At 43.9% G+C, this 13597-nt stretch overlaps 1 protein-coding gene and 1 long non-coding RNA gene across 4 annotated transcripts; both read right to left on the bottom strand.

The window, feature by feature from the left end:
• Positions 1 to 255: 255 nt before the first annotated feature.
• Positions 256 to 4014, bottom strand: LOC123110412 (uncharacterized). 2 transcript variants are annotated; one of them, XR_006453371.1, is made up of 4 exons: positions 3556 to 4014; positions 3237 to 3462; positions 1158 to 2984; positions 256 to 497 (listed from the first exon to the last, which is right to left on the bottom strand). It is a non-coding gene; the product is annotated as an uncharacterized lncRNA (long non-coding RNA). The 2 variants fall into 2 exon arrangements; XR_006453370.1 differs by having other exon boundaries at positions 256 to 2984.
• A 6404-nt stretch (positions 4015 to 10418) lies between these two features.
• On the bottom strand, positions 10419 to 12508 carry LOC123110413 (transcription factor PHYTOCHROME INTERACTING FACTOR-LIKE 13). Of its 2 annotated transcripts, none has more exons than XM_044530915.1 (5): positions 12267 to 12508; positions 11984 to 12078; positions 11197 to 11887; positions 11037 to 11102; positions 10419 to 10909 (listed from the first exon to the last, which is right to left on the bottom strand). In XM_044530915.1, exons 2-5 carry the CDS (start codon positions 12043 to 12045, stop codon positions 10712 to 10714), a joined length of 1017 nt encoding a protein of 338 aa, XP_044386850.1. In that variant the 5' UTR covers positions 12046 to 12078; positions 12267 to 12508; the 3' UTR covers positions 10419 to 10711. The 2 variants fall into 2 exon arrangements, with proteins under 2 accessions (XP_044386850.1, XP_044386849.1); XM_044530914.1 differs by having other exon boundaries at positions 11197 to 11890.
• Between the last annotated feature and the right edge of the window lie 1089 nt (positions 12509 to 13597).

Genomic DNA, 13597 nt, shown 5'->3' on the forward strand with positions numbered 1-13597 from the left:
GAACTTTTCCCGACCGACAGTCCGACGGTACTACATTTGCCAACCGACTTTCTCTCGGCCCTGCCATAAACATTTCCCAACCAACAATAGGACGTTGTTATCTTTTGCCGACCAACAGTTCGATAGCATTTTGTTTAGCCGAGCAAGATATATTAATACCCAACTGTTATTTGGCTTGTGCCTTTCCAAACAATATCAATCAAGTTGCATATCCCATTGCAACACAGGATATTCTTATAGGTAAAAGTAACTAACTAAAAGGAGGAAGCATTTATGTTTCAATCACCAAGACACCTGATTGGTTTACAAAATGATAGATGAATGTCCAATGATTCATTGTTTGCTGCATTACACAAAATACCCAATTGACAAGACACCATATACGCTTACAAAATGCTAAAAGACACAATGTTTTTGCTCCATTACACAAAATGCCTAGCTGACGCAAACCGCCATCTTCATGCATGCTTACTTCCGGGTCCTCTTGTATGTCATTCCTACAAAGGATAAAAGGGTGACCGGTGAATTCATGCACTCATAGAGATAATGGAAAAATAATAATTGTATAAAGCACCAATGGCAAAAACAAACTGGGATTTTAGTATTACTAAACAGGGGATGTCTAATTAGAATCTGTGATGGGTTAGACATAATAAAGCATCAGTGCCACACCGACCCACCATATAGCCTGTATGAATCTCCTCAAGCCGCAGACCAGGAAGTATATTAAATGGAAAAGGAGCATATGCATCATCTGGCCACAAGGCAACAATTTAGCATGTCCAGACACCCAATTATTGGGAGCAACACATCCACCAACGGACACATGAAAGTCATTTTTGAAGAAAAGACTGCACTAGTTCGCTTTCTTTTTGTTCTCTGGGGTGGAAAGACCGCACTGTGGTGCACTAGACGGCAATACATTAGGCAAAATGATTACTATCTAATACACAGCTAGAAGTTTCAATGATGAGTGCAGCATGGCCTGGGAAAAGCATTCTCAAAAACCCATGTACATCAAGAGGTTATACATACTTTCCCTATGTTAGAAATGAATTTCAATGAGAAGAATCTATCTGAAATCATTTCTAAATGCGGTACTAAGCACATGAGGACATGCAAAATACCAAACAAAAACAAAAAGTATCTGAACTTACACTGCATCTGACTATTATATTCAAAAAAGCATCGGAGAAAAGCACCTATACTTCAGTGCCACAAATTAGATTAAATTGATGACTGTCCTCTGATCTCACTGCACTAAAGTTCTGGCAATTGCGGGACAGATGTGGGCGAATTAACAATGACCATTTTAGAACTAACTTGCTTATGCCATATGCATGGTAGGATCACCATTAAGCACCTGACTTGCTACTGCTCAGGATTCAGAAACTGAGAAGATTTCTCCTATACAATAGAAAAATACTGTTAGGTCGAGGAGGTATGCACATAAATTAATTTTCAAATAGATATCAGCGCTTTAAAACTCGGCGCTTTAAATGGAATATCATGAAGCTTTCCTTCCCCACTAAAAAAACTGGGCGAAGTTTATCTAAAGAATGTTCACTTATGATAACCAAGAGAAACTATTTGTACAAGTGTTTTAGAAGCAACAAATGGAGTACTAACAAATTAAAGCCCTTAGCTACACCGCTGGTCCTTTGCTTTTTTTAACAAAAAACTTGCAAGAGCATTTCATATGTGAGTGGAGTCCTTCTTTTGTTCAGTCAATCACATGCTGCTAGAAATAATAGAAGACCTTAGCTAGCTTCATGCCATATCTTAAAATGCATCTAAGCTACACCAATATGAGTTACTCTGCAATGTGCAGATAAACAGTAAGAGATGTATTCAGAAATAAGTAACAAATTTCCTCATGGATACAATAACCTTATAAACCAGAACAATCTACAGTTGTTAAACCATTCTCATTGCAAAATTGCCAAAAACTAATAAGAAAAATGCAACTGTAACATCTATAGAAAAAGACTGACAATAAATTAGAACCAACTTTTCATATTTAGTCCATTTTCGAAAACTACTGAAGAAAAATGACAACAATACTACAGCTGGAAATCTATACAAGCGAAAAGGTAAATTACTAAACCAATTAATACATATTAACTCTTCATTCCAGAAGTGAACTATTCTAGAAGTTTTATAGAACTAGTGAAGCAAATTCACAGAAAATACTACTGTAAACTCTATAGAAGCATGACTGTAAATTACAAACTGCAAACATACGTATTTAATCTTGTTTCCAGAAACTAAAGTAAAGCTACATAGAACTAATATTCCAAAATTACAAATAAAAGATGTTGTAAGTTTATACAAGCCTAAGAGTAAAACCTCTTAACTGAACTATTCTAGAAGTTACAGAACTACTGAAGCAAATCTATAGTGAAAATAAAACTATAAAATCTTTAGAAGCATGACTGTAGAAATACAAACGGCTAGATATACATGTATTTTGTCTTGATTCTAGAAAAAAACTGTACTAAGTACTACAGAACTAGTGTTGCAAAATTATGGAAAAAATAAGTAGTAAGTCAATACAAGCCTAAGTGTAAAACCACTTAAGAACTGAAATAAGCTACAAGCTTTACTGAACTAGTTTTGCAAAAATACAGAAATACAGCAGTAAATCTATACAACCATGAGTGATGCTATGTCTTCCACCCAAAAATCCTTGATTGATGCTATGTCTTCCTACCGAAAATCCTTCTGCTAGAATGGAGCATTGAGACCAACAATTTAACAAACACTTTCAGTATGTTGCCCCATAGAAAGAAATAAGCAGGAGGGATAGGAACAGGGAAGGACTGGGTGTGGGGAGAGAAAAAATAAACGATCCCTTGTTGTTGGCCGGAAAGAGTAGCAAAGCTCCAGCCTCTAGGTCAATATCGTCCTCGTAGAAGTCATCGACGAAGAGGTCTATTTCCGCCCGCTTGCAGAGCCTATGTATGGTGTGTCTCAACTCTCACCTGGTTAAGAGGATGAATATTTAATATACTCCTATGTTTGCAAGAATTCTACAATGCTTAACTAAAAATCTGAAACATTAGTATGATCATAGGAAGTAATGAATTTTCGTAGGATACCCTTGTATTGACCTTCAAGGATCCTATGAAATAACAAATTACAATTCACAAGCTCTAAAGTTCAGAAATCAATCACAACCAGTTCATAGAAAATTAGCTAACTAAGGTTTGCTGCAACAATACTGAAAGGAATACCTGTAGTATAGACTTTTTTTTTGCAATCGTAGTATCAAGCTTGTTCTTCTCAAGTTCTCATCCTCTCAAATCCAGAAATCACATTAGCAGTAGCCAGCTCTTAGACTGCATTGCCGGCTACCCCATTAGCAGATAGAGCCCCTGTTTTTGACGTTCTGCTTGAGCTTGAGCTCCCAGCCGAAGCGCTGCTTGCTTGATAGAAGTACCATCCCAAGTCATGGCTGATCTGAACGGAGAAGGGAAAAGCAAACAAATCAACTAATGGAAACACCGATTGGGGAGGGGTGGAGAGGGGGAGGAGAGTGAGAAGAACACCCACCGTCGAGGGAGGGGAAGCACCAATAGTCAATGGCCAGATCCCTCTTCGAACGAACCGGCTGGCACAGATCTGAGGTAGCCCATGGCGTGCCGGCGGTGGTGGCAGCTCCCGGATGATGAGCGAGGGTACGAGTGCTCTCTCTCGCAGGTGACCCGCCTCTCTCTCTCTCTCTCTCTCTCTCTCTCTCTCTCTCTCTCTCTCTCTCTCTCTCTCTCTCTCTCTCAGCCTCGGATCTGAGAGGGACGGCGGCATCCATCACCGCGCCTTGGCCTCTCCCCGAACTCCAGCGCACGAGCTAGGGTTAGAAGTGTTTGGGGGCTAAGCAGTGTGAGTGCAGGAGGATGAAGGAGACAGGGCAGCAACCTTGCTACCACGGTGACGGCGTGCTGGAGACGTCGGACGGTCGGCGGCGAAGGGAGTGCGTGAGAGGATTTGGGTTTGGGGAATGGGGAATTTGGATTTAGTGGAAGGCTGAATGAAAAAATAGGAGGGAGGCATGGCGCTATGTTTTTGGCCCGCGCGCGCAAAGATGGGCCGGCCCAATTGGCAACCAACAAGTCGGTCGGCATTAATCCCCAACCAACAGTCCGATGAAGACACAAGCTTTCCCGACCGACAATCCAACGTGAAATATCAAAGTATTGCCGACCAACAGTTGGACACGATACATAAGTATTGCCGACCAACAGTTTGTTAGAAGTTTTCCCAACCAACTGTCTGTTGGCGAAATTGACTTTTCCCAACACACACCGGTAGGGAAATCTGGTGCGTGGTGTAGTGACCATTCAATCCCGTACGCATCAATTTCCATGGTCCAACGAGGTTTTAGCCACTCCTGCCCCCATATGCATAGTCTTATCAACATACAACTAACCCTATATTGTGATCCACACACACGCTCATATGCTGGGCACCAAAGTATAGAAATATAACCACAAGAAACTCAAACCAGTCATAGAAATTCACCAATTAACCCATAAGACAACAACTATCTACCAATACACAAAGAAGATGCAAGAGATCATCATAATAATAATCAATAGCATGTGACACACCATGTTCAGGTAGGGGATTATAGCGGGTACCGGGAGAGTGGACCGCTAAAAATAAGTGAGGAATGTGATGGAGATGTTGGTGAACACAATGACATTGATGAAGACGACTGTCGCGATGATGGTTCCCCCGGCGACACTCCGACACCACCGGGAGAGAGAGAGAGGGGGGAGGCTTCCCCTCCAGCTTCTTCCTCCATGGCCTCCCCCTAGATGGGGAGAGGTTCTCCCCTCTGGTCCTTAGCCACCATGATTCACAAAGGGGCGGGAGCTCCTCCGAGAATGGATCTCTCCTCCTCCTTTTCTCTCTGTTTCGATATTGTTTCCTGGCCAAACACTATTTTTATAGCTGGATATCCATAACTCTGGTCGGGCTGAATTTGTTTCTTTTGGGGGGGGGGGGAGGGGGGTTCAATAAAATTAGATTTCTTGCAGCGAAAGGAGGGGTCCAACCGACTTAAGGAGGAGCCACATGCCCCCTGGCACGCCCGGAAGCTAAGGCGCGTGGTCTCGCCGTGTAGGCCCCTCGAGCACTGCTTTGCATTTATTTATTCGCCAAGAATTATGATAATTCCCATAAAAAATCATTAAAAAATCAACTCATTCCTACTTCGTGATTTTTTTCACATAAAAACCAAAAACAATATGAAAAAGGAACTAACCATTGGTGTTGGGTTAATAGGTTAGTTCAAATAAAAATAATATAAATTAACGCCAAAAATATGTAAAAGTGCTATGCTAATAGCCTGAAACAGTAAAAAAAATATTGATACGTCACGTATCAAGTACCCCTCAATTAGTTGCTCCCCTTTTGCACAAAGAGAGAAGCAGCTGGGAACAAATGGTGGGCTGCAAGGGAGGTGTCACTATGCTTTTTTTTGCATATGTTAGTTCAGTTTCTCTTTTCGGTTTCAAACGGTAAAATGGTAGTAGGAGAAACCTTCTATGTGTGTATGATGTCCTTGCTCCATTAGCCATTTTCTGATTATATGTCCAGATAGTTTGGAGGCCATTCTCGACGGAAGAACCCACAATTCTTTGATTTATAGTCAGGGTTTTTGTAGAATATTTTCATCACTTTTTTATAATTTTTGATGGCTTTGTCAGAAGAGCTACCACTGGTGGCTCATCCGTCCCCACGCAACAACGTCATTCTATCCGGTTGTATGTTCACCCTCGATACACAATTTGATCGAATCGGTTGCATGTCCACTATCGACATGCAACTCGTCCCTACCTGACCCAGTTGCATGTCCATCATGACACACAACTCGCCCGGACCTCAGACCTAGTTGAGTGTCCGTCATTATACACACAACTTCAAGTGTTGGTCCCGACTACTCAAGGCAACTATAACTGAGTTGTTTGGGTGCGGGGGTTGCACAACTGGCATTTTGTTGAGGGGTGGGCAGTTGTAAGTCCAACACTAGACACACAACTTGAAGTTTTTGCCCTGACTAGAATTGCACACCCTCAAGTAGAATGCAAGTGGGGTTGTTTGGGTGCGGGGGTTGTACAAGTGACATTTTATCGAAGGGTGGATAGTTGCATATCTGACACTAGAAACACAATTGCAAGTGTTGGCCACGACTGCAAACTGCACGTTCTCAAAGTGATAACAATTTGGTTTTTCTGGTGCTGGGGTTGTAGACGTGGCATTTTGTTGAGGGGTGGGCATTTGCATGCCCTCACTAGACACACAACTGCAAGTGTAGGCCCTGGCTACAACTTCACGACCAACGCGACTACAACTAGTGTTGTTCTAGTGTGGGGGCTGGAAAAGTGGCATTTTAAATATCAAGGGATGGACAGTTGCATGTCTGCCACTACAGACACAACTGTAAGTGTTGGCCCCGACTGCAATTGCACACCCTTAACGCAAGTGTTGCTGGGGTTGTTTGTGTGTGGAGCGTGCAGAAGTAGACACGCAACTGTAACCGTTGACGTCAAATGCAACTGCACACCTTCAACACGACTATAACTAGGCCTATTTTAGTGCAAGAGGGTGTGAAAGTGGAATTTTGGCTGAGGGGGTAGCAGTTGCATGTCCGTCACTAGACATGTAACTGGAAGTGTTGGTTCTGACTACAACTGCATGCCCTCAACATGATTTCAAGTGTGGTTATTTGGGTGCAGAGGGAGGGGGTTGCGAAAGTGGCATTTTTCAAGGAGTCGATAGTTGCATGTCCGCCACTAGACACGCAACTGCAAGTGTCATCCTCAACTCCAATTCCATGCCTTCAACGCGACTATAACTAGGCTTGTTTGGGTGCAAGAGGTTGCGAAGGTGGCCTTTTATCAAGGGTTAGTAGTTGCATGTCCATCACTACTTCACTAGACACATAACTACAAGTGTTGGCCCCGACTGCAACTGCACGCCATCAACACTTACCAGTGTGGTTGTTTGGGTGTGGGGGAAGGTGGTTGCGGAACTGCCATTTTATCGACGGGTGGATAGTTGCATGTCCGACGCTACACATGCAACTGCAAGTATTACCCTCGACAGCAACTTGCGCGCCCTCAACATGACTGCAACCGTGACAACAAAACATGCTAACATGATATTCTAAATTCTTTTTTTTCATATTTTTTGACCTAGCATGATTTTGTTTTGTGATATTTTTCCATCTATTCTGTCTATATTTCTACTGTGTTTTTTAATCCAATTTTGTGTAAGTATAGTGTGCATTTTCTTTTGGCTGAACTTGACAAAAAAACACAACACAAAGCAAAGCCCAACATCTAGAAGAAATTCAACAAAAATGAAAATGCTCAAATACAAAATCTTCTATATCTAAATAGGGGCACCCCACTACCTGATTTTCCTGCCCTCTCATTCATCCACGTCACCACAAATTGTTTCAGCCGTTTGATTGATCATAGATGGTTCAGATCTGCAGCACACAACCCCCCTCCCACTGACTCATTTTACCCACGGAAGCTGAAGCAGAAGCGAACCGTTCTCCCAATCAAAGCCTCTTCATGTGCCGCTGCGTCTCCTATTCTTCCCCATATCTCTCTCTCTCTATCTCTCGCGCGTGCGCGCCGCAAGCGTCACGAATCCCACGCGGCGATAGACCTAGACTCCTCTAGGGTTTGCGCCCGCCGTTGGGATAGCACCGACAGCTACTGTGGAGATGGCGGGGCAAGGGTAGATTGCAGGACGAACGATCTGAAGAATGGGAGGAACTTCACGCAGAGGGCATGAACAAGACCATCAACATCCTTAAGGGCAAGCTCGAGCCGCAGTTCATCCCCGAGGACTCATGATGCTCTACCCGTAAGTTGCCTTTGTCCCCTCCTCCCTCATACCATTCCTAGGCTAGGCCTGATTCGATCTGATCCGGTGCTGATGTAGGGTTTCCGCCCTCAAGAGGTAATCAATTTGAAAACTGCTGCAAATTGTCGAGCCAAGCTGAGTTAATCGATTCGAATTGTAAGGTAATCATGCGCAATATCGTTTGTAAGTTTGTAACATATTTAGTTGTGTTTGGTACCTGAGCAAGAGGTGTGTACCAATGAACAGTGATGGTAACATGCGTCCCTCTCTGGACCGCCCGATCGAGAATCAACAGACAAATCTCGAATAAACAGTGTCGGATCTACGGTGTTTTGTCTACATTACCATGTCTACAGTGTTCTCTGCACCAGTAGCATCCACAGTGTTTCTCCACTACAGTATTTAATCTGGGACGCCCCCCTGCATCCAACGGCTGCCGGCCCGCATGTTACGGCGTGACTGCCTGTGGGCATGTCACCGGATCCCTGTCCAAATTAATGCTACTCCAGCAAGAAACCCATGGTTGAAGGAAGGGTTAAAGTAACGTTGTACACCAGAGATCTTAAATTAGGAGTTCTGAAGATATTCTGTTATTATTTCTCATTTCAGACTGTTTGCATGTGTTCTGGGTTTGGTTTGATGCAACAGTTGGGTATATCTGTCAAAACATCCTGTACGCCTTATTGGGAGAAGTGGTGGAAGGATACTGATAATGTAGAGTTGTCCTTGTTCATACATAAAGATATTGTGCCATTTCTCAATAGTACTTCAGCCACGAATAGGTTTGTTTTCACTTTTCCCTAAAAATAGGACTGAAAATGTTATGATTTCTTATTGAATATTCGACTAATCGTTCAGTCCACTCCTTTGATTGTTCAGAATTATTTTTGTAAGGATATTTTATTTTATTTCGTAACCAGTAGTTAAATCATGCAAAATCTGCAAATGCACGCCTTTCAGAAGCCTGCCTAATGCGACCTGTACCGAAATGCATGGTATCATTTGTATACTGATTTTTCTTCTCATGCCTGTACTTTTTCTCCATGAAGTAATTATTTGTTTGAAGCTAATTTCTGGTCATGGTCCATTCAACACTACTGGGAACTGTTGAAAACTAGACACATTTTTGTAGAATATTTAAACTAGGCACATTTTCCCCATGAAGTAATTATTTGTTTGAAGCTAATGTCATGAAGACCATAAGTGTCACAGAATATTTAAACTATGAAGCAAGTATAGTATCCACATTTTTGTTTGAACCTATCACTTGATTATACCGAGTATGTTCCAAAATATTTAAGGTCATGTTTGAAGGTAATTTTCAGGTCATGATCCAGTCAACACTACTGGGACTGCTGAAAACTGGACAATGATGAAGAAAAGTGTTACAGAATATTTAAACTATGATGCAAGTATAGTTTCCACATTTTTGTTTGAACCTAACACATGATTATACCGTGTCATTTTCTTAGTTTGCCTTATGAAAATTTTGTGGTATGTGGTTAAAGTGATTCAGATTATTACTTCCTGGATTGACAACCATTGCATTTTATTAGTTATTTGACATGCTATATCTTTCCCTCAGTTAACTACTAAAAATATGCCTTTGAATGCCCCTTGATGAATTATTTATAGTCATTTGTTAACATTTGAAGTAGAGGCTTCACTTCCTTTCAGATCTTACTTTATATGATAAAGAACTACATGCAATTTTTCTTGCATGTATTTTGCATCTTTCAGATTTTGTTCATTTATTTTCATTGAGTTTTGCGAAGCTACAGTGTTTTTCTTCTACCCATTTCAAGGGATATGGCAGTTCGTTTGCATTGTCCAATTGGGTAGTTTTTGCACAGTTTTCTTGAATGATGGGGGTTAACGCTAATGCATATGAGAAATCATAGTGTACAGGACAAGTTAATAGTATTATAATCTCCCATCATAAAAAATTGTGCCCCTGACCTGAAGGCCTGCAGCTATCTTATGATGGAATGCCCTATTGAAATTTGTTAGATTTTTTTTTTTTTGATAATCTTGCATTGAAGTAAACAATATGTTACTTGGGGCTTCATCCTTTTCCATGAGTCACGTAATGTGAATCAACACTCGGCCAAACTCCACACGTCAAATGAACTATAGTATCCCGCAACAACGCGCGGGGCATCAACTAGTAATAAAAACGCAACAACCCAATGGAACAGACAAAAGATTACATCAATCCATGGGACAAAAACAACACACCTACAACAAATAAAAACAAACGTATACGAAACAAAAAATAAGGTAAAAATTGATAAGATGGAAAATGAGACCACACAAGAGAGATGACATCACTTAGCTGTGACATGTCAAAGTCTCATCTAGATCTGATCATTGTTGCAAAAAAAAAAGTCTCACCGAGATGAGTTTTAGACGGACCCCTTTTATAAATTAGTGTGTAAATATGCATAATGTCGTCGATAAAAGGAAAATAATACCATCAATTTGGAAAAGCAGGGCATATGTTTGTTGCCCACTTGGGCTTTGACCATAAATTCCATGCACAATATTTTTATTAATAGTTACAGTGATAACCACAAGAATTACTTTCAAATGTGAATCTGATGATAGTGATTCTTGTTATAATAACATGATTCACATGTTGCTTAAAACATGAGTTTAAATAGTCAAAGCACGCCTTACATTTTTCAAAATAAAAGGAGTAGGTTGACTTGTCAAGCTCCTAAATACGATTTTTTTCAAATAAAATACAGTACACCAAACTTATCTGAACAAAGTAAAGCGATCACGAGAAAGTCTCTCAACTCAATTCTGGGTCATTTGAACTCTATACGCCAGTCGTGAATGGCGGCATCCGGGAACTAATGGCGGCCATCCGCTGCATGTACTGGTGGGCGCCCGCCGGGAACATCACCGGCGCCGGCGCCAGCGCCATGCGGCCGCCCATAGCCCACATCAGCTGCAGCTGCAGCTGCAGCGATTTGAGGTACTCGATCGCCTCGTCCAGCATCGACGCCTTGTCCGTCTGGTGGAAGAATTTCATGCCAAGAACGAGATGATCAGACCGATCGCCATTGCCAAGAATTATATTTAAGATCGTATTCGTAACGACTAGCGAGTAGCGAAGCTGCGGAGGGATTGGAATTACATACTTTGTTGCAGTGGGGTACGAGTTCTTGCAGGGCCCTCATCTTCTCGTTGATCCTGTCCCTTCTCCTCTGCATCCATCACGCAGAACACAGTCAGCAATGGCGGCCAAGAGGCCCAAGTGTCCAGGAAACTCGAAGTAAGACGAATGTATTAGTCAGGTACCCTCTCCGAGAGGTTGTGCACTTGGGCGGCGCGCCGCCGTTTGGCTGTCGTCGGCTTCCGCGCCGTCTCGCACGTCACGTCGGCGGAGTCCGACTCCACGTCCTGCATAACCTCACTGGGGACCTCGCTCAGCTTCCGCTTGCTGGTGCCAGAAGGCCTCGACCACGTCGACGACGAGGTCAACGTCGCCGACACGCTGAGGTAGGACCTAGCGTCCCTGGCCTCCCTGCCGCTCCGCGGCAGCAGCACGGTGTCGTCGCGGGCGGTATCCGAGACGTGGGGCGTCTGGGCCTGGTTGCTCCCGCCGCAGGGCCTCCTGAATGCCATCGTGACCACCGAGGACTCGCCGGCCTCTGAGACAGGCGAGCCGCGCGGGCCGCCGCCGTGCAACCCTGCTTTACCCGCCAGAAGCGGCGGCGGCATCACCCCGCTTCGGAGCGCGGTGACCGCGTCCGCGGCGCTTCGCTGCTTATCATCCTCCTTGCACGGCCTGCCTGCGCCATCCGCCGGCATTCTGCCGAAGATCTCCGAGAAGAGGTCCCTCTCGACCGAGCAGTTGTCTTCATCGACGAAGGGGTACTGGAACCACGGCGCCGCCTCCTGCTCGGGCACCGCCTGCCTTGGAGGCGCCTGGCTCTGCATGACGACGTGGCCGCTGCACCACAGCAGCTCGACGAGGCCGTCGTCTTCGCTGCTGCAGCAACACGCCACATGGAAGAATCAGTCATTGATTCCATCGGCCGATCCAAGAAAAGAGAAGATGAATCCGGCGGTTAGGAGGACGGACCTTAATGGCGGCAGGGCGTCTCCCATGTTGCCGGTCCAATCTGCAGGAACGAACTGGTTCATTGTTCCTCAGTACGAGACACACTCGCTCACTCGCTGCAAAGAGAATATGATGATAAAATAGCATATCCCATTTGACATGTGAGCAGCAAACCAAGAATTAGAAAGACCAGAAAAGGCAGATTCTTTTTTTCGAAAAGGACCAGAAAAGGCAGATGCTTCATATGTGTAGCTAAACAGGTATAGTTTGGTACACTCTGGTAGGACACAGAAGTAACATGTACCTGATGAGCTAGCTGCTTCTGAATGTTGCTGCAGTTGGTGAGATACTATGAGCCTCCTGCCGATCTGATCTGTTCTGATCAGCACACACCTGCAACTCTCTTTCTCCTCCTCTAATTAAGCTGAGCGGTAGACGTGCAGCAGGATGGATGGAGCGGCGAGTTGCAACTGGGCAGCAGGGTGGGCTTTTTATCAAGCCAAGTTGGGTGGGTTCAGAGCTCCAGAAGTACACTACTACAGTAGCAGCAGCATATTGTGCTGTTGATTTGACTGAACTGGATGGATATACATCAATATCATTCCCCGGGAGACTGGATCAACAGACAGCGACAGGCAATGGCTCTCACCTCTTATATATACTTCCGTTCAATTTCGACGAGTAAATCGGAACGGATGGAGTAAGTACGACTTAACTAGCAACGTTACACACGCATCATCACCGTCGTGATAATCGTCGCCGTCGTCTTCCCGCCACCTGGGAAACATACGATCATCATCGTCTCACTTACCCAGAGATCATTCATTGTATGCGCGTACTCAGAGGCCAAAGCAAGGTTCACTTACCGTAGCACGGCGGTCATGATCATGACCGATCGTCGGCGTGTAAGCTGAAACGATACGATCGCGCGCGCTTGCGGGTCACTGTTCCGAGAAGATTTTCGAGATCTTGGGCGATCGGCCTATCCAGCCGTGTGGAGCCAATTTTCCCGAGGGATGAGCGTCACGTCCATGTCAAGCCCAGCTCAACACGGAGCAGTATGCATGCATGTTTGACATGTTCAGTTTTGGCGGCTAAGTATGGAGACATGCATGCATGTCACATGAGAAAGACGTGCGTGTGGGTCAAGCTCTTGAGAAGCTAGCAAAAGATCCGGTGGATCCATCATCCATCGGCGGCGGCGGTGTGTCCAGTGCTCAGTCTTCTTGCATCTCTCACGTCTTTATCGATCGAGGGCACTTCCCTCCGTGTTTATTTAGGTCATGGGCAAGGGATCAACAGTCCGAGTTTTCATGGGCTACCGACTACCCACGCACAGTAGCTTTATTGATCCTCTTGACTTGATGATTTTCCTCTCCAGCTATGGAAACTTCGCTATGCATAGTGGTATGCTCTTTCTCCTTAAATTTTGTTTATTATTATTTCCTCATCTTCTGCGTCATTTTTTTTTATCGTAGTAACTTTATTCCTCATGTAATAGCAAGGTCATTTACATAGTTGTGAAGAATAAAGTCAGGGACGAAAGTCTCTCAAACTTCAGAAGTACTATTGCTAAAACAATGCTTTGCTAATCCATCCGCTAGCATATTTGTCTCTCTGCTACAAAACTCATAG

This window comes from Triticum aestivum, chromosome 5B (genome assembly GCF_018294505.1).
Source record: "Triticum aestivum cultivar Chinese Spring chromosome 5B, IWGSC CS RefSeq v2.1, whole genome shotgun sequence".
In the NCBI taxonomy this organism is placed as follows: Eukaryota; Viridiplantae; Streptophyta; class Magnoliopsida; order Poales; family Poaceae; genus Triticum; species Triticum aestivum.

Coding starts and splice junctions, on each gene's coding strand:
- LOC123110413 (XM_044530914.1), bottom strand. CDS start 12,045: ATGAACCAGTTCGTTCCTGCAGATTGGACCGGCAACATGGGAGACGCC. Junction 11,891..11,983: donor GACGCCCTGCCGCCATTAAG/GTCCGTCCTCCT, acceptor GTGTTGCTGCAG/CAGCGAAGACGACGGCCTCG. Junction 11,103..11,196: donor TGCACAACCTCTCGGAGAGG/GTACCTGACTAA, acceptor TGATGGATGCAG/AGGAGAAGGGACAGGATCAA.